At 43.4% G+C, this 25,051-nt stretch overlaps 2 protein-coding genes across 4 annotated transcripts in view; both read left to right on the top strand.

Moving 5' to 3' along the window:
- Positions 1-4,976, top strand: part of Zng1a (Zn regulated GTPase metalloprotein activator 1A) — a 49,650-nt gene extending 44,674 nt beyond the window's left edge. For all 3 annotated transcript variants that reach the window (XM_021627661.2, XM_060387825.1, XM_021627667.2), the window contains 4 exons: positions 1,848-1,916; positions 2,019-2,084; positions 3,599-3,728; positions 4,028-4,976. In XM_021627661.2, the coding sequence (XP_021483336.1) occupies positions 1,848-1,916; positions 2,019-2,084; positions 3,599-3,728; positions 4,028-4,137 (375 nt within the window). In that variant the 3' untranslated portion in view covers positions 4,138-4,976. The remainder of the gene's footprint in view (positions 1-1,847; positions 1,917-2,018; positions 2,085-3,598; positions 3,729-4,027) is intronic.
- Positions 4,977-12,592: 7,616 nt separating this feature from the next.
- Positions 12,593-14,404, top strand: LOC110540717 (forkhead box protein D4-like). The gene has a single exon (XM_021627471.2). It carries the CDS (start codon positions 12,593-12,595, stop codon positions 13,901-13,903), a length of 1,311 nt encoding a protein of 436 aa, XP_021483146.1. The 3' UTR covers positions 13,904-14,404.
- The last annotated feature ends 10,647 nt before the right edge of the window (positions 14,405-25,051 follow it).

The following is a 25,051-nucleotide window of genomic DNA, read 5'->3' as shown; positions in this document are numbered from 1 at the left end:
TCTCAAATTTTCTTGTAAAATTTGTGAAAGTAGTTTAAGGCAGGGTAACAAGATTTTAGAATTTTTAAGATCTATGGTCAGAATTAATCTTCTGTCTATGATAATTGTGAAGGAGGAAACTCATGCTAATTTTGCAGTAGGATTTAAAGAATGGAAGTTATGACCATGGTCTGTAAGTGCTTAGTTAAGACTGAAAAGGCAGTACCTTGTTGCTCAGTATTATCAGCAGTTTCAAGCAAATACCAGAATTATTGGATTGTATGTCCCACAGATGAGGGTAAGTGCTCTTCTCTGCCTTACATTTTAAAGTTCAACATGCCTTTTTAAATTGACTTTATTTCTGATATCTGATTAAGAAGGCACTCTCCACTTTGCATATTGACAACATCAGAGGATTAAGTGTCAGCATATTGATTGCCCGACATTGATCTTTAATGCTTTTATCTAATCTATGTTTGCTTAAAAGACAATTCTGTAGCTGGGCAAGCTGTTGCACACCTGAAGTCCCAGCATGCTAAGGTTGAAACAGTGGGGCTTGAGTTCAAAACTAGCTTGGAATACATAGCAAGACCCTGTTTTGTAACCATGAAATAAAAGTTAAATAAATGAGTAAAACTACTGGATTTAATTTTCTTCTACAGTTTTTATGTGGTGTTCTAAAATGCTTGGGGAAATGAGCATTTCTAAGAAGACTGAGCTGGGGTGGGAGGGATGGCTCAGCAGTTGAGAATACTCGCTGCTCTTCCAGAGGACCCAGGTTTAATTCCCACCACCCACATGGCAATTTATAACTGTCTGTAGTTTCTGTTCCAGGGGATCCAACACCCTCATATAGACGTACATGTGGTCAACTAACAATGTACATAATTTTTTTTAATATTTTGAGCTTGGTTCAAGCATCTTACTATCCTTGGTGGGAATGGTAGTTTTTTTTTTGTTTGTTTGTTTTTTAGTTACTTAGTTTGTTTGTTTATTTATTTATTATGTATAAACTATTCTGCCTACATGTCAGAAGAGCAGAAGAGGGCACATGATCTCATTACAGATGGTTGTAAGCCAACATGTGGGTGCTGGGAATTGAACTCAGGACCTCTGGAAGAGCAACCAGTGCTCTTAAACTCTGAGCCATCTCTCCAGCCCCCTGGGAATGGTGTTTCTTAATACCATGCTTAGCCTTTGGGTATTTTCATTGCTAAGTTTGAGGTTTGGGGTTATAGTGTTGGCAAAGGGATGTTTGAATTTATTCATTTAACCTGTTAGTGGAAACTCTAAGCTTCTTTAGAGACCTCAGATCTATCAAGATCAAGAGAAAAAATAAGTCTGAATTTCTTAAATGATGTTGTGAAGGACATAAGCCAAAAACGCCACTGCTGCCAGCCTCACCGAGAACTCCTTTCACTCCGCACAAAGCTTACTCATTTAGAGACCAAACGTGGCTTTCTTTCTAAGAGAGCACTTTTGTTTTGAGCAGGATCAGGGTAGTTTATTTTTCTGAGCTTCATCTGCCCAACTCCCCAGGATTGTGGTGAAGAACAAATGCAAAGATGAGATGACACAGTGTATGCCACAGTCCTTTTTTGCTCAGGACCCTTATGAGAAAGGTTTTGGGGGAATTGTTTGTTTGTTTTTGTAAATACTAAACTGTTGATCTACTTTGTACAATTGATAATTCCAAAATCACTAAAACAAGAGAGAAATAAGAACTGATAATATTACTGGTCAGCTAAAACTTCATCTTAAAAGATGAAGAATTTCATCTTTTTTTTTTTTCATCTTAAAACTGGTTATAATTTTAAAAATAGGTGGATGAGTCTATAAAAATTATGGATTATTCTCTTAATTTACAGAGTATTGTTACAATCACATTCGAAGTACCAGGAAGTGCAAAAGAAGAGAGTCTAAATGTATTTATCCAGGTGAATACAATTTTTAACTGATTAATGATTCATCAGCCACTTTGTTGTGTAGTTGTTGCATTAGCAGTTCTTGGTCTTATGAAATTGTGTCGCCTGATACAGAATCTCCTGTGGGAAAAGAACGTAGAAAACAAGGACGGCTGCTGCATGGAGGTCATACGACTGAAGGTGCGGTGTGCAGTTAGCCCTCACAGACTTGAGAGAGTATCCTTTTTTGGCTGCTATGTAAAAACCATATTTGGTTTTAAACAGAAACACTAGTTTTAGTACAAATAACCTTTGTCTGCCCTCGTTTTCATCATTCTTGTTGCTGAAAAGGAGCTTTAGAAATCAGTGTAAAAAACATGGTTTATTTGCACAGCTTCATTTAGTGCTACAGCTAAAATAACCTGTGTGTCTTGGACCATTAGTCTGGATCTCCTCACCCAGGTGTTCCCAGCAGTTATCTGGCTCATAAGTTTGACACTGTCAAAACTGTTCTCTGCACAGATTGGTCACTTAGGGAAATCGTTTATTTTTCCAAGAGAGCGTCATTTAACAGAGAAATAATGTTGAAAATTCTGCTACTGCTGAATCTTAAGTTACTTGATGCATTTAGCAGACACTAAACATTTGTCATGTTTTATTCAAAGGTACAAAACACTAGAATTCTTGTTCAGTTTTTGGAAAGCCATTCATATTACTTGACATTTGGATGTGTGTGTGTGTGTGTGTGTGTGTGTGTACGTGCGTGCATTTGTGTTTGTCTCTCTAAATGTGAGCACACACATAACACAATGTGCACATGGAGGTCAGAGAACAACTTTTTGGGAGTCAGTTCTCTCTTACTGTGGGTCCTGGGAATCGAACTCAGTTTGTCAAGCTTATGAGGTAAGTGTCTTTACTCACTGAGCCAGCCACCTTGCTACCCCGACACTGAACATTTTTTCAGATAAATATAATACCTTTTATTTGATCGTTGCCTAATTTTATTATAATACATTTCCAAAACAAATTCACCAAAAAAATACCTTTACTTCTCAAATTTTCTTGGTAAATTTGTGAAAATAGTTTAAGACCCTTAAAGGCAGGATAACAGATATTTATCACTTTCAGGTTTCTGTTGTGATAAATAACATTGAAAAATCTTAATATATTAATTTTATCATTAGAAAAAGGAACCATTGCCGGGCCTGGTGTTACACAGTCAGGCAAGTGGATCCCTGCAAGTTCAAGGCCAGCCTGGCCTGTATAGCAAGTTTCAGGCCAGTCAGGGCTTGATAGCAAGACCCTGTCCCAAAACAAAAGAAAAAAAAAGAAAAAAACTGAAAATGAGAAAAAGAAAGAAATTATTTTTAAAAAGTAGCCAGGCATGGTGGTCCACACCTTTAATCCCAGCACTCAGGGGTCAGAGGCAGGCAGATTTATGAATTTGAGGCCAGCATTGTCTACAGTGTGAGTTCTAGGACAGCCAAGACCACACAGAAAAACCCTCTGAGGGTGTACGCATAGGGGAGGGGCTATCATTGTACACAAAATTACTAGAAGTTTGAAGAAACTTAAAAGATGCAAATAGTTGAAGCAAATGATTTTTATAGCTTTGTCATGAGTTTGTTTTTTAAAAAGTAATAATATCAGATTTGATTTACTATTTCTGCATGCAAATTTGAGCCAGGGCTGAGTGACCATTGTTCTTTGAGCAGGGAGTGGTGTCCATCAAAGACAAACCACAGCAAATGATTGTGCAAGGCATCCATGAGCTCTATGACCTGGAAGAGAGCCTAGTGAGTTGGAAGGATGATGCTGAGAGAACATGTCAGCTGGTCTTTATTGGTAAGTAACAGAAAGGTCTGAAGAAAAATACAAAAATAGTTTTGAAGGAGATGTAATGTGTGTTACTTAACCAGTATTAACTAAATAAGCTTGGGTATTTGTCTGAATCATGCATAATGTACGATTTTGCTAGAACTTTACTCTTCAAATGACTTAGAAAAGTGACTGTAAGCAATAACTTGGTTTTAAGGCTTAACTAGAAAATTGTAGAAGGAATCATGCATTTAACACTCTGGAATTGACAGGCGAACTTTTGTTTTAATAAGCATCATGTAATCGCTATTTTGTTGTCTTCTCAGGCAAAAATTTAGATAAGGATGTTCTTCAGCAGCTCTTCATGACTGCTGTGGCAGAGGCTGAAGAGCAGAGGACAGCACCGGGCAAAGATCAAGTTTGTCCATCACACTAGAAACTGCTTCTTAACAAAAGAACTGATAAGAAAAACAAAGATCAGTTTCCTTCTGGATATACTTCAATCCTGAATTCATTCATTGCCTCTGTTATGAGTTGGGAGTATACTTTATGATAGTATTTATTTTATAAAGTATACAAAATTTTAGTAAATTATTATGAAAATACTTGATACTCATACAATAAAATATATCCTCTGAAGGTTTTTTTGAGAAAAGTATTTCTCAAAAATTCCAGATTTTTTTTTGAATCGTAAGCATGAATGCTGATAACTTATACATCATTTTTTGTGAAAATGATGGCAGACTTTTAACATTTTCATTTTACCTTAAAACTTAAGGTAATTGTAGAAATGTAATGATCATATTGATAACAACAACAAAAACCCCAAATGCTGTAATTGTATTTAAAAAGATGTTTAACCTTTATTTTTATGTTATGTGTATGGGTGTTTTGCCTGCATGTATGTCTGAACATGTCCATCCAGTGCCTGAGCAGTGTAGAAGAGGGATCTTCTGGGACTGGAGTCACAGATTGTAACTCTCCATCTGGGTACTGGGAATTAAACCCAGGTCCTCTGGAACAGCCAGCACTCCTAACCACTGAGCCATCTCTTCCGCTCTGACACTGTGTTTTTAGTGGAATGCAGCTTTACTGTTTCTAAAGACTGAAAGAGGAAGAAATTTGAGTCAAAGAAATTCAATGATATCGTACAATCAGTGCCAAACTGATGGTGTAATGATACTTCAGTTCTTTGTTCTGTATTATACATAAATTATAATTGTAGAACTTTAAACTTTAGTTTTATTGCTGATATTAAATTCATTTTACCTATTATGAACTGTGTTAGTTTTCTGTATATTTTGAAAAGTAATGAAGTACACTCCTTCTAACTGTAACTGCAGATAACTATTTATTTGTGTGTATGCATATCACAGTGTGCATGTGTGCGTGTGCACACAGGAACTTCCAGCCAGTTTTCTTGTTTTTGCTTCCCATCTCACTGTCAAAGTGTTAGAGCTGGGATTATAAACCCCAAACAAATGTGAATTCTAATTGCCAAAGTTTTATGGTGAGCACTTTTACCTGTAGCTCAGCAATCTTACTGGCCTCACAGATAACTTTTTAAAAAATATTTCTAAAATTTATATACATGTATGCATGTGAACATGTGTGTTGGTACCTATAGAGACCTGAAAAGGCATCATGGTCCCCTCGAGCTGGGCTAACATGCAGTTGTGAGTCACTGTGTATGTTGGCAATTGAACTCAGGTCTTCTGCACATTAACAGTACAAAAATCTTTTATTCTGCTCCTTTCACTCATCATATTGTCCAGGAAATATGTATCTGATTGGCATAATTCCACACATACTGTTTAAAGGCAAAGGACCACTGAGGGAACTGACCAGTGGTCTCAGCTCTCAGTATCTTACTTCTCAATTTCCTTAATTCCTGAAAATTTGAAATATCATGTCCAAAAATGACAGGGGCTTTCTTACTTATGGTTACTTATGGTTCCCTAGAGCAGTGGTTCTCAATCTTCCTAATGCTGCAACCCTTTTACACAACTCATGTTGTGGTGACCACAACCATGAAATTATTTTCATTGCTACTTTATACTATAATTTTGTAACTGTTATGAACTGTAATCTAATATGTGACCTCTGTGAAAGGGTTATTTGACCACCAGAGGGGTTTGATCCACAGGTTGAGAACTGTTGCTCTAAAGGCACAGAACTGATAGAATGCCAACAATGGTTATCTCCTGACAGGAAGAATCCTGCAGCTGTCCAGTCCACAAGGCTGGATTCTCAGTTGGTCTTCAGTGTATGTTGGGATCCCAAAGAAGCAGGTTCTAAATACTAGCGAAGGAATGCCATAGCTGCAGGATAGAGTATTGTCAAGTAGGCAAACAGCAAAAGCTTCCTTCTTCCATGCCCTTTTATGTGGGCTGCCAATGGAAAGTGTGACCCATTCTTAGAGTGGATCTTCTGACCTCAAAGGATCTGATTAAGAAAAATTCTTCACAGGTGTGCTTAGCTGCTTGGGTTTTAGTTGATTCCAAATGTAATCATTTTGACTAGCAATATTAGCCACCACAAGGGGTTTTTAAAAAAAATAATAATAATCACTTTACTCAGTATTATAGTTTCAGAAGTGGGGTATATTTCCTTTAAGAAGTAAATCAAGAAGAAAATGCTACTTAATGTAGTTGATACTATGATACTTGGTTCAAAATAGATCATCAGGAAAAGTGCTGTAATTAATTCTCTGATACAAAATTCCAGTCTCAGCTTGTCTCTGCCCCCAGATTAAAAACAATTCCTATTTGGTGGGTGCTATCTATGGCTGTGGCATATGTGTAAAGGTCAGAGGACAATGTTGTGGATTGATTTTTCTCCTTTCACCTTTACTGAGTTCTGTTGTTGAACTCAGGTCCTTGACTATTCACTGAGCCATTCATTGGCCCTTGGATTACTCTTAATACAGTGAGAACTAGAGCATTGAGAGCTGAAAGATGATTTAAGTGTGAGCTATGTGAGCAAGTAGCTGTCCCTGTTGTGAAGTTGAAAGTGACACTATTGTGTCATTGTGCACACTTCTATATCAATACTACTCTCGAGTGTGTGTGAAGTCACTAGCATGTAGGACCTGCACATTTAAATTTTTAATGGGTATTGATAAATTGCCCTTCCAAATCTATATCTTTTAATATATTTATATCTTATTCACTAGTTATATGAACGTACCCATTTTCCTAAATACCATTAAACCATATTTTTAGCTTCTGTGATGAGTGGACAGGCATATCGGTGTTTTATATTTTATTTTGTTCTGCATATTGTTTTTATTCCTTAAAAGGCATATTGTCCTGCTTCCCCTACCCCCTGCCCAAAGAATGAAGTATTTCCCAGTGATCAGAGTCTTATTTTAACTGTATCTTCAGGAGACTTTGGACCTTGCTTCAGCTGTTCTAAGGAGTTTTCTGTTTGGTTTTGGGCTTTTTTGTTTGTTTGTTTGTAATGCAGTAATAATAATCCACCAAAGGGATCACCAAACATCACAGGCTATTTCAAGTACTACTGGTTACTCTTACAACCTGATGGGCAGACTTACTCTTGATAAACTTTATTAATTCTTAATATACCAAGAATGTTGATTACATATAAAAATAATAATGTGGGCCACTCTTCGCAATGAACAGCTTTGCAAAGTAATTTGATGATGGTGATCAAGATTTAGACATGGTTTACCTAAGACTTTATGGTTTACTGCAGGATATAGGACCAAAGTACATTTCACTGAGCCCCTGTCTTCCTTTTTATAAAGTGGAGATAATATAGTTCTCTCTGGATTATCCCAAGGATTAGATGTTAAGTATGCTGAATTCAAGATCCCAGCAAATATGAATTTCCAGTTTCTAGCAAGGTTTGCTATATAATTCTGGTTCTGCATATCATAAGCAGGCCTTTTGAGAGCTTTTTTCAGCTTTAAGTAAAAAAGGGTCAAGAAAATTGGTGCCAATTTTAAGACAGTTGCAGAAGTATCAGCATATTTGTGTGGGAAAACTGGATGATTGACAGCGTGGTAAAACCTTAGAGCTTCGTGCCTCTAGTTTTCCTCTCTGGGTGGCTGTCAGTGTATAAACTAGAGAAGGCCCTCTAAATTACTCACTAAGCAGACTTGGGGGCTCTTAAACACCCAGGTTTCTTTTGTGGTGTTTTGCCGAGTTGTTACTATCTTTTTGGGTCTGGGGATAGAGCTCTGTAGCAGAGCATGTGCTTAGTGGGCAGAGGGGTTCAGTCCTCAATAAAAAATTATTGAAACTAAAAATAAGAAACTTTTAAGTCTTCTCATGGACTTATGTATAGAAAGTTAAGTTGAATAAAAGTTAACTCTTTAGAGTCTTTAATCCCTAGACTGAATTTTGAAGGCAATTATAAAAACAAACAAAAAGCCAAAACCTAAAGGCTTCTAAAGCAATGATGAATAATACATCAGGATAGTATGGGCTTGGTGACAATCTGTGAATTGGATAATTATTCCCTTTATCATCCCAGGCTAGGTGGGAAAACTGCTTAGATTGCTTTGAAAGAACCTTTCCACGTCTATAAGTGCCTTATATGGGTGGGTGTGGTGTTGAAAGAAGTGAGTTATGCCTTTAAATGCTGAGTTGTTTTCTCAGAATGAGGCTTTTTTTTTTTTTTAAACTAGTATTTGTTCTGGAAAAACAATGACAGCAACGCTATTTAGTCTTAGGAGAGAGGTGATCACCAGACACTGTTGAATTCCCATTGTTCTGGGCCTCTCTTCAAATGTCTAGGAGCTACAAGGGAAGACTGGAAGCCTAAAACAGCATCAATGAGGTGAACAGTGAGAGTCCTTTCTTTTGTTCTTTTAGAGTGTGGAACCATAACAGGTTTTCCCCAGGGCAATCAACTTAGTTTTCATTGCTATAGCTATTCAATTCATAGTCCCAAACAACTGACACTTTTACTAACGTATACAGTTCACAGGTTTCACTAAGCCCACAGGACACTATGACTGGTATCTAATTGCTGAACATTTTAATTAACTTCCAAAGAAGCACTAGGTCCATTAACAAATACTCCCCATGTTCCTTACACTAATCTCCAAGAGTGGAGAATTCAAACTCCTTTAATTTAGCATGTTTCTTGAAGGCCCGTTTGAATTAATATGCATCAGTACTTAATTCAGTATTGCTGGATAGCATTCCATTGTGTGGGTCATATCACACTTTGTGCATCTACTGCTCAGCTGACAGATAACCTGAGTTCTTAAGGCCTTTAGGGCCTTCAGTTCGGTCACTGCCACCCCTGCATGATGGTGAGCTGAATGTAGGGCTTCACACATGCTGGGCAGGCTTTCTGCCACTGAGCTGTGTCTTAGCTGTTCTACACTGTGTTAAACCATTGACCAAAAGTGACTCAGGGAAGGAAAGGCTTTATTTTATCTTCCAGGTAAAAGGCCATCACTGAGTGAAGTCGGGGCAGGAACATGGAGCAGAAGCCATGGAGGAATGATGCTTGCACCATCGAGGCCCACCTTCCCGCAATAAGTGGGGGTGGGGGTGTATCAGTCACCAGTCAAGACAGTCTCTCACAGATGTGACCACAGGCCAGTCTGATCAAAGCAATTGTTCAACTGACATTCCCTCTTCCCAGGTGACTTTAGGTTGTGTCAAGGAGACAACAAAAACTACAGTATACCAGCCTTCTTTTCACTTTGGGATAAGAAAGAGCTCATGAAATTTCCCATGCCGGTCTTAATAGACCAAGCAGATCTTGAACTTGGAATCCTGGTCTAGCTGCTCTAGAGTAGCTGAGGTTATAGGCTTGATTCACAAATGTGTTCACATTAATTCACATTAGTCATATTGTGTGTTTGTGTGTGTGTGTGCACTTGTGGAGGCTAAAGGACAACCTCAGGCATTGTTCTTCTGGTTGTTGTCTTCTTTGCATTTATCAACAGAAACTCCAAGTAGGCTGCTGGCCAGGGAATCCCAGGGATCCCCCTTCCTAGCCCTGGGATTACATGCCTAGCATTTTTTTTTTCAATGCAGTTTATTCAGGAACCTTGTACAATCATCTGACCCTGGGGAAAGCCAGCCCACAGCTTAAATAGCCTCTGGGTAGCCAACCCCAGCGTGCCATGTGGGCAATGCAGATAGGTCCACATACATGGAAGCAAGCCAGATCTTCGGCCTTAGCCAAATGTGGAATTGTTCGTGACAGAGAGCACTCACCATCGGGAAGGTGGAAGGCGGAAACCAGCTCCATCTTTAAGGCATAGCATTCCGCAGCTCTCTACAGTTCCCCCTTTTTGTTTTAGATGCATCAGGCAAGAGTAGAGGTCTGATCTCTGATATTAGAAATAAATTGGGACTGTGTACTGATGTTCATTTAGGTGTCATGCCTAGCATTTTTATGTGGGTTCTGGGATCCAACTCAAGACCTTGAGCATGTAAGGCAAGTACTTTAGCAACTGAGCTATTCAATACCCAGTCCTGGGTTAAAGGTTTACATTTATAGATACAGGAACATCTCACCATTTGCGCATTTGTTACTGTTAGTGAACCAACACTGATACAGGCTCAGACTGTTTGTCATCCTTAACTCATATATTTTTTTTCTGTTGAAGAATCTCATTCAGGATAGAATATTGCACTCAACGGTCCTGTTAGATTCTTGTAGACCATGACAGTGCCTTAGCTAGCCCATGTTTTTGTGCCCTTGGCAGGTACATAGGTGCTCTTTAATTGGGACTTGTCCTTTATAGACTGGAGTGCCATTTTCACCATACTGAGCAAGTACACATCATTATGCTGCATGGTAGTTGATGCTGGCCTTCATCTCCTGGCTGAGGTTTGGTCAGATTTCTCCACAAGAAAGGCTACCCTATTTCTCTTTCTATTGTACTTTTTGGGAGAAAGTCACATCTGTGGCCCACATAGTAACTAGTTGGGAATTAGGCTCCATCTCCAGTAGTTATGGGAGTTATTTGAAATTCTGCAAGAGATTTCCTTTATTGATTTAATCATTTATTTTTAGCAATGTGGACACACAAATATATTTTAGACATTATAACCCAGCTACTTTTCGTTGCACCAATTGCCCCTGCTTTGGCCACAGGGAGCTCTCTAGTTGGCTCCTGAGTCACCTTTGTCATAGACCCATAATGTGTGTATGGGGGGGGGTTGAGCACATTCTTACACCCTTTCATTTGTAAATAACCCAAATCCCCATAGAAGTTGACTTTAGGAAAACCAACAATACCCTCTCTCCCAGGTAATCAGAGAGGGGGAGCTGAGTCTTTCCCCCAGGGGGTGAGGGCAGCCTCTGGGGCTATCTGAATGAATGAGACACCTGCCCTGCCCCCCTGCAGTTTAGAATCACACAAATAGACACAGGTCAATTTTGGATTCAAACGCAAATCTGTCATGCTCAGATCTGTTGTTTGTCCAAAAACCCCCCAAGAGCATAAAGCTTTACTCAAAGGCTTGCCGGGGAGCTGTTCTCCAAAAGCTGCTAACTAGTTTAACCCCAAAGGTGTGAAGCTATTTTTGATGTATTTTGCCCTGGTAGTTAACTTCTGATTTCTCAGTAAAAGTCACTATCATTTCAAACACGAATGCTGACAATGGCATAACTTTCATCCTTTCATACTTCGTTTTATTAGATTCCACCTAAGGGATTCTTCCAATACATACCATGGCATATTTTTTTTCCATATGAGCTATATTTATGTAACAAACATATTCTACCACATCGCTACTTAAGTTGCTGGGCTACTTCACATGAAACTAATTTAAAAGCTTAAGTACTCCAAAGCATTCCAGCATGACCAGGGGTGCTGTCCTGCTCTGCAGTGTGGATGCTTCAAGGCTGATCCGGGTGTATCTAGTAGCAGGGACACCGCAGCCCAGTCCTTCCTCAGTTTAGTTTCAAGCTTTATTATTAGTCCAGTAAAAGTGCTTCGTTGTTGGTGTTGCGGTGGGGGGTGGGGTAAGGGCAGGCTCGCAGGCAAGTGCGCCTACCTACACACTGAGGGCATTTCTTTAGCTATAGAGCAACTTTGGGGAAACAGTTTATGGTGAAATAATGTAGTTGGTCAAAACTATTAAGAAAAATAAGATGAAGAAGAAGAGGAAGAAGAAATCAGTTGTTAAATGTGGTGCAAGTATGTTGCTTTCTGATGGCACTTTTAGGCACACCCGTCTGAATGTGAAAGATAATATGCTTTGTTTCTCTGGCTAAATATTAAAAGAAGCTGGAGAATTATGGCTGTAAAGAGACTAAGGAAACACTTTCTTTCCCATTTTAAAATTCACACTGAAGTTCCACAGCGTAATGGTTGGGTGTTTTAATCTTAGGGAAATCGAGTCAGGGGGACAACTGATGGAGCTTGAGTGGAGGCAAGGAGCCATTCTTCTTGAACAGGAGATATAGCATTAGGTAAGTCAGTGTGCCATTCTGTTTGGTATACATTCTTTTACTCTCTCTGGAGTGAAGTCAGTGCTTGGAGAGGTCCAAGTATCACGGGTCGTTGGGTATCATGTTTTCCTCCCAGTTTTTGAGCAACATTAACAGAGCCTAGGCAACGCCAGGGTCCTTTGGCTGATTAAACCAAGAGGAAAGCATCTTCCTTGGTAGTGGTTGGATGAAAAGAGGAGGGGCCAAGGGCTCACATCATTGGACTGCGTCAGGAGGAACAGAAAGGATATATAGCGGAAAGTCCACTGCACACTTCCAGAAACTTAGATCACCAAGTGCACCTTGCCCCACGGTGTAAGAAGAAACAGAAAGAAACAAGGAGGCCTAACCTAGGAGCAATCCAGGTTCCTGACAGGCTTATCTCAGCTAACCCACCCCAAACTAGGTGAGCTGTCCCCACATCCGTCCCCTCCTCTCCCTCTTCCCTCTTATCCTCCATGAACTTGGCAAGTGCTGGGCACCTTCGCTCCACTCCGCCACCCAGTCCCCTAACCTCCGACCCGGATAAGGTGGAGATTGACGTGCTGGCCGAGGAGGAAGATGGAGACCAGTCGGAGGACGAGGAGGAGGCGGAGGAGACTAGCCAGAAGTGCCTGGAGGCCTCGCTGCAAAGGTCCGGAACCCTCACGCCTCCCGGGAGGAGCGTCAGGGACCGCGGCGGCTCGAGCGACTGCTCCGGGTTCGTCCGAAAGTTCCGAGAGCCACGGACAACAGCGACCGCAGCAGCCGACGGCCCGCAGCCCGCCAAGCCCCCGTACTCCTACATCGCGCTCATCACCATGGCCATCCTGCAGAGCCCGCACAAGCGCCTGACGCTCAGCGGCATCTGCGCCTTCATCAGCGGCCGCTTCCCCTACTACCGGCGCAAGTTCCCCGCCTGGCAGAACAGCATCCGCCACAACCTGTCGCTCAACGACTGCTTCGTCAAGATCCCCCGCGAGCCGGGCCATCCGGGCAAGGGCAACTACTGGAGCCTGGACCCCGCCTCCCAGGACATGTTCGACAACGGCAGCTTCCTCCGGCGCAGGAAGCGCTTCAAGCGCCACCACCCGCCGCCGGGAGGCCACCCGCACTGTCCCTTCCCCACACCCGCCGTGCCCGCCACCCTGCACCTCTCCAACCCCGGCGTGGTGCTCCGCTACTCCGCCCCGCCGCCGGGCCTCGCAGCCCAGCCCGCCGCCCCGCCCGGGAGCCGCCCGTGCGCGCAGCCGCACCCGCACCCCCTCAGCTACCTGCTGCTCGCCGGCCCCGCCTGCGCGGGGGCGCCCGGGAAAGCGGAAGGCGCGGACCCCGCCACGCCCCTCGTCCTCCCCGCGCTGCAGCCCGCCCGGGCCTCCCAGCCCTGGGACGGGGCCGAGGGTTCCGGGTCTCGATGCGGGCGAACCTCGTTCACCATCGAGAGCATCCTGCGGGGAGTTAGAGGCGGAGGAAATGGGGCTGCGCAGAGCCTGCCCTCCGCCCCGTGGAGCTGCTGCCACCTGCTGCAGCACCCGCCGTGCCTGCTGCACCCCCGGGCCGCTTCCCCGCTGCTTCACGTGTCGGCGGTCGCCCGGACGGTGTTGCAGCCGCCGCCGCCGGAGCAGCAGCAGCTCTGGGCCGGAATCTGCGCGCCGGGGAGAGGCTCGCGCTGGGGCCGCCACCTGTCTGCGGTTGCGGCGCTGCTGAGGCATCAGCCGGCCGCTGACGGCTGCAGGCTGCCGAGCCTGGCCGCTCTGTCGGGCCGAGAGGGGACCTTGCCGGCGTTTTAAGCATTGCCCAAGCCCAGTCTTCAGGCCAAGTTTCCCTGGCACACGTTGAACCACTGGCTGTCTAGGTTTGCACCACCGCCTGCGAGGCTTGTGCGTGGAAAACCAGCGGCGGAGCGCACGCTCAGTCCCGCAAACTTTTACAAACTGTGTCCTGCCCCCTTGACCGCCCGAACGCAGGAAAATCCCGGGGCTTCAGGTCTCGCCTTTCAGCTTCAGTTGTGGCTTCTTCCCGAGGACCAATGAACTAGGAACGTGAGTGAGGTGTTTGGTTGTTAATAAAAACAAAACAGCCGGCAGCGCACAAACATCCCTGTCTTCATTTCCTAGGAACCGCAAGTGTTCTCCCGTGCAGACTACGTGCTCCAACTTCCCGAAATCCGTATGTAATACAAGTAGAGCAATTTCGGAACATTTATTACTTGCATATGTGACGTGCCCTACTCCAGCGGGGAGTGTTAAAATTAAGCCTAGTTGTGTAGATTGAATAAAATACTAAATCAGGACGCTACATCGCTTGTTTCCTCTCTTTTTTCGCTTGTTTCCTATCGTTATTCGATTTCATAAATGGAATTTCTTTTAAAGTTTACATTCTTATCTCGCAATTCGTCTTTATACTTTATATTCATTATAGATATCAGGGATAACACATTTAAAAATTTTAAATTTCCAAATATTTCAGGACGAAAAATTTATCTTATCAAATAGTTTTAATACTTACGAAACTTCTAGAAAGAAAAGAATTGTAGGAGTTAATACAAACTTCATTCTCTCTCACCCCTACCCATCGCTTTCTTTTCAGGTTTTTGAAGGAGGGGGTGCTGAGTAACTCCTAGCGATCTTCCCATTTCTGCCTCCAGAATTCTTAGCATGTCCCGTTACGCAGAGCTTATTCGCCATTTTTATCGAGTTGATTTTTTTCTGAGCTAAACTGGAGGGTGACCATCAATTTGAAACAAAGTGCTTATACTCTTGGAAAATAAACAGCTAGTGAGTACATTACAGATACTAATATTTTCAAGTCCTTTTCCTTATAAAATAATTTCCGGGAGGCCTTTGCAACCGTTATTCAGCCCCAGGGTGCAAGGAAAACTAGAGAACTCCAGGCACCAATGACTGCCAGAAAAGGCGGGATTTTAGACACTGGATCAATGGGGAACGGGTTCTCTAATTCTTTGGGAAAAGCTACTCTGAGTAGAAGAAATCGTCTGTGTTCCCCACCCTCACAAAGAAGTCTACAGTTCATGGCTTACAGTGTATATATTCCTACAGCTCGCCCCACTTGCTACCTGATCCCTTCCGACTTGGCATTTTTTGGTGGGACCCTCTGGAAAGTTCCTAAACTCAGGTAGTTTTGAGGGGGGCTCTTTGGTCCCCACAATACCACTCCTTTGGTGACCTGCAAGCAGCCTGAGAGTTTAGAGGCAAATCAAAAAGAGAAAGATCCTCTTTCCCATCATTGCGCTTTGAGCAAAGATGTTTCCAGCCTGGCCACCTTCAGGCATTCAGTTACCCTCATCCCCTCCCCCGCTGTAGCCAACCCCTAGCCAAACATTCTCCCGCTGGAGGATGACCCGGCCAGAGCCTGGCCCAGGTCAGCCCCTAAGTCACACCGCTTTGCTATTGAAACCGTAACAAAACTAGACTTTCTAAGATCAGATAGGTAAAATGAAGGTCGTTCCAGGGGTCCGCTGGGCCAGGGCTCCCTGAAGACTGGGACAACACGGACCCCCACCTGTTCAGTGCCTGTCCAGGTGGCAGAGGAAGCTGTTGCTGTTCCTGAGAAAAAGCTGGTGTGACTTAGGGGCCCAACACCCTCAGCAGCGCTCCAGCCGGGCGTCCCCACCCGCCACGCCCCTGGGACACTCAAAGGAGCTCGGCTGAGACGCGGCGACTCCACACCCCCCCTTCTCCAGGCCCACGCGGGGCCCCAGTGGGCTGTTCTGGAGTCCGTGTCTCGCCGGTGGCTGTCTTGGTCTGGGCTTAAAAAACAACAACAATTAAACAACAACAATTACAAATGTGGCTTCTGAGACTCCTAAGGCTGGAGGGTCTCAGTGGGCACAGACTGCATCCAGATCGGACGTTGCTGGCCATCCCCACGACCACAGCGGCTCGGGTCTCTGTCCTCTAGGAATGAATTAGCTTCACCAGTAGCTTCTCTTCGACCCTGCTTCTGGTGCGTGGGGCACTGAACCCATGGCTACACCCGGAACTTTTACTGAAGAAGAGACTGTAGCCCCTCCCTCCCCCGTTTGCGGAGAAATTGTTTCCTAAGGACCCTTGGGTGGCAGCGTCCGGGCCCATTTGTTTTCTAAACCTCGAACTCTTCACGCACCTGTGGCCTCCTGCTCCAGCCTTGGGGGAGGGTCTGGCCTCAAGGTCAACACCAGGAGCCCACTAGGTCACTAGCATCGAAGTAACTAGTAGGGCGGGGAGGGGGGAGGGACAGGGAAGAATTCAGGGAGCTCCTGCCTCCAGGGTGATTTTGTTCCGGTTCGGTCCTCCACGGTGGCCCCTTAGAACCTGACCCCAAAACCCAGCAGAGCCGCCTCCTCCTAGTGGTGGGTTGGGGGCTGCAGCCATTTGTTTTCCCACTTACTGCTTGCTGCTCAGGACAAGGAATCCAGGCGCCTTCAAAAGCGCCTGGAAGAAAAGTTTGAAACCGGAGCAGCAGGCCCGCTGGTGCTAAGGTACTGTCTGTCATGTGCCCGGTCCTTACTAGGGTATCCTAAATGAACGACCTGCGGACGTTCTGGAATGAGCGCTTAGAATCCAGAAACCCTGATCATCTCCGGACTTCCAGAAGTCAGCTGCTCCTATTCCTTTGGTTTAAATTCTGTGACAGATGATACACAGAACAGAGACTCACCGGTACGGGGAAGGCGGGGGGGAGCGCACTGGACTGGACTGTTAGCAGCAGCGAGATGAACCAAATGCCAAATGGAGTCTTTTAAATATAGGACTTGTGGGAGACTGTTTGTCACTCAGCATTACACAGAACATTCAGGAAAAAAATTTCCCACATCGACATATAATCAAAATCGGCACGGAAATATTGCTTGAATTGCTACTGTCACCTTGTGATTTTTTTACAAAACAGTCTTAATAGCCTTTTCCCCACATCAGCCATGAGATTATTTCAATGCTTTCTAAGTGTTCATAACATATAAGCACTAATTGAAAAGAATTCGTACAGCTGTCAGCTGACAAAATTGAATTCCTGCAAAAAAAAAAAGAGCAAGCATTTGAGACTACAGTGTAAAATCCACCTCCACCTTGGTTCCCTGCTGCTCAGCTCCCTTAACACAGTGGATGAGTGTGAACCAGTCCTCCCGTTTCCTTAGGGTGCAGGATTGTTCTGCAGCAATCAGTAGACTGTTTCAGGACAGGTATGACTTCCTTACAGTGATGCACTTTTTCTTCCCAAAGCCAGGCAAGGAAACAATGAGATTATAGGAAGCCTGAGAGGAACACATTTTTCCATGCATAGCTGTGACTCTATTTAAGGCAGAATTTATGACCCACAGTTTATAAATTATTGACTATTACTGCAATCCATAGTATCTACTGAATACGTAAGGTACATCTTTCTTCCTTCCTTCCTTCCTTCCTTCCTTTCTTTCTTTCTTTCTTTCTTTCTTTCTTTCTTTCTTTCTTTCTTTCTTTCCTTCCTTCCTTCCTTCCTTCTTTCTTTCTTTCTTTCTTCCTTTCTTCCTTTCTTCTTTCTTTTTCATTTCCTTTCCCGCCTTCTTTTAAAGATAGGGTCTCACTGTGTAGCTCCGGCTGTCCTGGAACTCACAGAAATCCTCCTGCCTCTGCCTCCCAAGAGCTGGGATTAAAGGTGTGTATGTCACCATATCGACAGTGTGCCATTTTTCAAAAACTTATTTATTTCATTTGAAAAAGTCACTAAAATGGAAACTCTCATAGAGAGAACGGTGTCATTTTACCTCTGTGATAATTATTTGTAGTACATTCACTGGTTTCATCTTTACCATCTTACTGTTCTCTCATCTCTAGATTATTTTGTGTCAAATCCAAGATGCTATTCATTTCACCTATAAATATTTTTGAATATTTCTTTAAATACAAGAATTTCGTCAATGTAATCCTATTAATATCGTTACACTAAAATAATTCACTGACCATCAATTTGTTGAGGTAATATTTAAATCTCCTTAATTATCTCAAAAGAAAGGTTTTTTTTGTTGTTTTTTTTTAAAGTTTGTTAGTTAGAGCAGGGCATGATGGTACAAACACTGGAGGCAGAGAAGGGAAGAACACAGTGAGTTCCCCCCATCCAAGGCTACAGTGGTGACAGCCTGTCTCACAAAACAAAAATAAAAACAAAACAAAGACAGAAACAAAATGAAACAAACAAAAAAGCTTGTTAGTTTGAACAATAGTGGTTCAGGTGCTAACATTTGGCTAACTAGTCTCTTAGCTTTCATTTAGGTTGCTCCATCCTCTTTCATTGGCTCCAGGAACTTAGAGACAGCTGAAGAAAGTAACTGAGAAATTTGGGATTCCAGATTTTCTGCCCACAGGTGATATTCTAATGGTGAAATATACCCAGTGATAATGCTGTTTCTACAGACTTAAAACAACAAAACCAAAACAAACAAAAAAACCAGAGTCTTACTATATACCCCTGACTAATCTGGAACCCTGTGTAGGCCAGGCTGGTCTCAAACACACAGAAATCTACCTATGTCTGTCTCCTTAGAGCTGGGAGTAAAAGCATGCATCGACACTGCCTGGCCTCTGCTGCAGACTTTGGAATATTCCCAAGCATGGGTCTTGGAAAGCTTATGTTAATTCTACTTAAATGTTTCTTATATATATTTTTTAAATATTGATTGTCATTTTGGTGCATTTGTAGACACATAAAAATTATTAAACAAATAACAACATCTACAATTTAAATCATTTATTTGTGAGAATAAAGGCCTTTATGCCTTTACATTTTTATGTTTTAATGTTTTACATTTTATATCTGTTGTGTTTTAGGATGTAAATGCTAAAATCTCAGTGAGCACCATGATAAGGTAAGAACACAAATTCTGTGCTCAGAGAAAGAAAATTCATTTTCTGGTAACCTCAGATGAGAGATAATCAGGATATATAGATTGGACAGAAAAGCAATCACTTACAGGTAAAAAGCAAGTTTATAAAATCTGAAAGTAGCTTACTATTTCTGCTTCTTATGAATGAGTATGCAAACTAAATCAAACTTCATATACACTGGCTTCTGTGATTTTAGTTATCTGCATTTCATAGTCATTTGCCCAGGTTTCTGTGCCCACAGAATCTCTGGGAAGGAAGAAATAAAGTTTTATTCATGTTTTACTTATTTCAAAAAAAACGTGGTACATTGTTGAAAATGAATATTTTCTAATTGACTAGTTGAAATCTATTATGTTTATAACATTGGCAAATGTGTAAGTAAGTGATAAAAATTTAAATTTAATTGGATATAAGTATTGTTCAAGTGACCAATATTTTTGTTTGAAAACTATTATCTACCTAGGACAAACAGAAATGGCTACGGTACATCAAAATGTGCACTTTAATTATTAATAGTTCTTATTTCCTAATCATTTTATATCTATTTGGCAAGCAGCTGGTATTTTACATAATGCTAAGAGCTGTTTAATTTGCTTATACTTTTTGATTCGCTACATTTGGCACTTCATATGATTTTACATGTTACATATATTGTATATATGTGCAGATAGATTTTAATATGTGTAGTATATTTGGCATTCAATAGTTTTAAAGTTTTAATCCTGGATAGATCATAAATTATATATTAAGTTATTTCAATGCTTAATATAAAAATATATCATTTGTTATATCTTGGGATCTAGTTGAGTTTCCAAGGAGGAGTTGAGTCATTGTGTAAAATCTGTACGTTTTTTCAGACACATCTGAGGGGGTAGGGTTCAGGGGAGGGGAGGAAATGGCAAGGGAGAAGATTAAAAGGGAGGACAGTAGAGAGAGAGAGAGAGAGAGAGAGAGAGAGAGAGAGAGAGAAGACTCAACTTTATCATGTGTCTGATTTAGGAACATGAATGCTAGAGCTATGGTAGGTAGGACCAGGGTGTCACTCACCATCCAGGGCTTGCCCAGCCCCTGTAAGGCCCTGGCTTAGATCCCCAACATTGGGAGAGATCAGGAAAGACTTTGTCATTCTGGAACTGAGAGATGTCCTGGGAGGTGTGATTGACACCAAATCCATGACAGTCCCAGTGGGGACAGCATCAGAACACGCCTTAGTGAGCCGGAGAAATGGGGAGCAGAAACAGAACCCTTAATCTCAGGGTAGAAACCTGACCTCTGCCTGAAGGGTAGTCACTGAGAGTTGGCCCTTTAAACTTACAGCCTTGAGGTTTCGTCTGGGACAGGGACTCACCAGAGGATGCCTTGGTAAGTACCAGGCACACAATGAGCCCTTTACCACCCTGAGCATGTTTGGGTGTGTATGTGAATAGTGTTAAGTACATACCGCTTTGCAAAGGGGCAGAGAATGTCTTCATCTTCTGCAGTGCAATTCTGTGTCCCTGCAGCAGCTTCTTTCGTTTCCTGCTTCACCTCAGCCCCTGACCCTGATGCAATGGTTCATATTCGAGGTCAATTCAAAGGCAAATCACTGCATTCCTTCACTGATGTTATGTAACAGGCCCTCAGCCCTTAGTACTACCAGCTCCATGATAGAAGTAACGTTTAGGCCATAAAATAGCACATAGACAGAACCACCTGACAAAACGAACGCAAAGACCCGATCCATCAAAGTCCCTGATTCTGGGAAAGTCTCGAAATGGACCAACCTTTCTTTCTGGTTTCTGTCGTTTCACTTCTGGCTAACTGATCTTGTTAACTGAAGCATGTCAACCCAGGACCTGGATTTTGTGCTCAAAAGCTCACCCTGAGAAAGGCTCCCTACCACACTGGGATCCAGAACACCCACTGTAGTCCCAGGCCAGCTAATGAGGACTTTCAATTGGCTTAATCCCCTGGCTGAGTTTGCCTTCTCTGGCGGATACCCCACAACGTTGGTTCCAGCTTTGTTCTTCCAGCATTGATGCTCCCATGCTGGGTGTCCCCACAAGTTGCTCTTCAGGAGTTCTCTAGGCCTTCAGCACCAGGTTGGAGCTGGGAAGCACCCAGCCTGTGGACTGAGGAACTACTGGCTTCTCCCACCTCTCCATTGTTGGACTTCCCAGACTGTATCGTGTAAACTCATCTAACAGATTTCCTTTAGTTTTAATGTATGTTTGTGAGAAGGGAAAAGGAAAGTTCTGGAAGGCAAACCACTATAGCTCAAAGGCAACTACCTGGACTATGAGGACATGAGTTTTGGAGGAGTGAAACAATGAGAAACACAGGCTGTGGTCCCTGTTCCTTGCTGCCACCTGTTTCTGCTCTTCTTGTCCCCATCCAGCATCTTTAACAAGGTGAGACTTGCGCCTTTTCACGCTGTTTAACCCATTCTTCCCATTTATGCGTTTTTCCTGCGCTCCCCCCCCCTCCCGACTTGGCCTGCTGTCAGTGTGCCTTCTGCTGTGGTGTCCTGGGACTGGAACCATCCATTTTTGTGGGAGGTGAGCCTCTGCCATACCAGTTGGTGGCACCAGCAGACAGCATTCTTAGCTGCTTGTTGCTCTTCATCCTGAGGAGCCTTCCTCCTCTTTTTATATTTTGTGGTTCCCTGAGTCTGTGGGGGTGCAGTACCAAAGGGTAGATATTTTTTTTTAACTTTTCATTTCCTTAGGAGACTTCAAAATCAAAACCCAAACCAAAACAAACAAACAAACAAACAAACAAAAAAACAAAACCCTGTCCCATTGCATTTATCATGAACCATAAATGCACCCACACACACACATCTGTGAAGCATGGCTCCAGGTTCCCAGTAGCTATTTACATCTGAATGTGCCCAACACCCTCCTCTGAATTGTGGTATAACATAAACTTTGCATATCCTCCCACGTACTTTAAACGAATATCTGCCACACTAACGCAGTATGATGCTCTGTAAATGTTTGCCGTGCTATTCTGTTCAGGGGACAACAACAGAAATCCTAGGTTTAAAATGGTGCACACTCCCCTCACACTCAATAATGTCTGCCCGTACTGGGCCAAATCCACAGATTTTGGAACCCAAAGATATGAAGAGCCACTTGTGTTAATTTTTACCTTCTGCACATCAGAAAAAAGCCTCTTCCCTGCTTTGCTTCAAGCCGCTGGATGCACCGTGTCCAGCATCTTACCTTTCAGCAGGGATCTGTGCTTCACAGCACAGCCTTTGCAGTTCTGTTTTGGGTCAGAGCAATCTTCTCACAGGTAGTTTCAGTGGTCATACGGATCCCCCTTCTCCAGGACCCAGTGCCACACTCCTCCATCTCTGTCAAATCCTACACACCTTTTCCCAGCCCTGCTCATATTTCATGAGCCCTAAGGCAACTTCCCTTTTCCCTCCAGTCTTACTTTCCTCTGGAGTGCTATAGTACTCAGAGGAGAACTTTCCAGTGTGTTACTTGAGTTTGTTATTTGTATTATCTTATCGCCCATTATCTCCCATTTGCTAGCCCTTTCTCTCTCTCTGATGACTTAGCATTATCTCAACACACCTAAGCCAGGACCAGGTTCCCCAGAATCTCTCCCTCATGTGGCTTCCAGTTAAACTTAGCTACATAAGAAATTCATGTAAAGATTGGAAAACACAAGCAAGACAGCTCTGTGATGTCTGAAAACTGTCATGGGACAACACAGTGGACTGGGACGGATTGCTGTGGATGTTGCCTTAAGACATGCACTCATGGCTGAGTCCATTGCTTCATCTGATGTCACTCTTTACTACTAAGTTCCAGCCGGGCATGCCTGCGTGTGGCTGGGGTATTGCTATTCTCACGGCTTTCATTGTCAGTCTGTGCAGCATGGTGATGTTTGTGGTCAGTGGGGCTCTAGACCGTTATTCCATTTCATCCATGCAGTGTTTCAGACATGAACAGATTTTAGATGTCCTTTTAGGAAGACAGTGGAAAATTCAGAACCAGGCTTTGGGAATTTGGAGAGCTGATGACGAGATGAAGTCATAGCAAGGCATGGGCTGAGGACCATTGTGACTTAGGAGGGAGCTTGGAGTTGTGAGCGTAGGGAGAAGTAAGGATGCTGAGAAAGATGTGCAGGAAGAGCATCAAGGAAGACTAAGTAAGGACCACTGGCCTTTCCCCCTGGGCACTGGGAAGTTAGAAAGAAAGCCTTGTTAAAACCCGTGAAATGGGCCTGGAGAGAGATGCCTCAGTGGGTAAGAATGTTACTGCACTTGCAAAGAACTTGAATTTGGTTCCCAGTACCCACTGCTCACAGCCCACAACAGCCTGTAGATGCAGCTCCTGGGAATCCAGTGCCCTCTTCTGGCCTCTGCAGGACTGACACTCATAGGCACATACTTCTACCAACCACACGTACCTAATTTAAAAAGAAATCTTTTAAAAATTGTTGAAATCAGTTAGTGTTTTGGTAATGTTTTTAAGTCTCTATGGTAAGTACTCCTTCTCTGATGTTCATTTTTCTGTAAATAAGCAAAGATGGTGGGGGATGGAGAAACCAACTCAATAAGCAGCTGGAGGCCAGACTCTCTCTTGCTGTCATTGCTCTCTGGAGCAAAAAGACCATCAATCCTATAGCCAGCTAGAATAATCCAGGATAAACTGTCCTGAGCATTCCACAGATGCCTTGAGACAACTGTGCCAAGACTTCCTGTAGCTGATTGTCCTGGCCTCTGGAGGCACAATGTTAGCCAGGGCTGTTTGAAATCAGAAGCCCCAGGAAAGCATTTCTGAAGGGACTCTGGCCAGCTCGAGTGTGGAGAGCATGGCTCTAGAAGAGCCAGGCCCTTCTCCCCGATTCCCTCCCTCTGCCTTGCTGAAAACTATTAGCTTACATTCCTGAAGCTAGCCACCGAGGTCTATTCCTTTATTTGACCAGTTCCTTCTGAGGCTGACTACCAAGGTCCAGCTATCAAAGTCCAGCAATCAAGAGCCCCCTTTGGCTCACCTATTTAACACGCCCAATTAAAATTAAACACCTCATCCTAACACAGGATTTCCCGGTTTACCTTTATAAACTGCCATTTGCCTATGAGGCACGTCTGTCTCCTCTCTATCCAGAAGCAGTCCTTTGTCCAAATCTGGAACAGATATCCCTTCCTTCTTTACCTCGCCCCTTTTCTGCCCTCTCCCTTGTTCCCTTCCCCCTCTCCCTCATCCTCTATCTCCTGTCTTTGTCCCTTATCCCTGCCTTTTGTCCCTCTGGGCCGAATAAATCTCCTTTGTGCTGAGGTCTTGGGGGTATTTTGAGCTGACTTCTGAGGTTCCCTACAATTTCAACCTTTGCCAGAGTGGAGTGCATCTCCTTGTGGTCTACTATAGCAATGTTGTGCCTGTTGCTCAGGTGAGGCCATGTTGGTCCAAAAATATAAGCCTCAATGATGACGATTGTTGCTAAGAGGCAAGGGTGTAATTGGCCCCAACGATTGTCTGTGACTGGTCTGCACAGCCCTTCCATGGCTGTAAACACAGGCTGCTCAGGTTAGAGAAGTAGGTAACGAGAAACACTGTCCTGTGCTGCTGGCCTTCCCTGCTGTTATGACACTTGCTTTTCTTGCTGACTTTTAGTATTGTGGGCTCAGCTGGTAACATGAAGAGGCAGGAGAGACAGCAGAGTGGTGGGAATGTCAAGGCAACAGCAGACATAGCCAAATGTCAGAGGCAGCTATAGGTAAGCAATCAGGAGGCCAGGCTGTGAAATCAGCAGGGCAGCTGGCTTTTCTGAGCTGAGCAGCTCTGGGGTAGCCGATAGGAAGAAGAGTAGTGAAGGAGAGAGATGACAAGGGAGGATGGAGAGCCAGGGCTGAAGGATACAGGTTTGTATCCTTCAGGAGAGCACCTGTAAGCCCTGGTTGCTAAAACCAGTGTCAAGTCAGGGTCAGAGGTCTCAGACCCCAGGCTAGAGCCCTAACACTCTAGGGCTGAGAGTATTACTACCTGTGGCCTGTACCGGGATGTAACACTAGAGGGCAGCGCCTTCACTGCTTCCTTCTGCCTAAAGCCTGAGGTCTCTGCCTCTAAATACAAAAGAAAG

Source organism: Meriones unguiculatus, chromosome 1, assembly GCF_030254825.1.
Source record: "Meriones unguiculatus strain TT.TT164.6M chromosome 1, Bangor_MerUng_6.1, whole genome shotgun sequence".
NCBI lineage: Eukaryota > Metazoa > Chordata > Mammalia > Rodentia > Muridae > Meriones > Meriones unguiculatus.
This window is presented reverse-complemented; position numbering and strand designations above follow the sequence as displayed.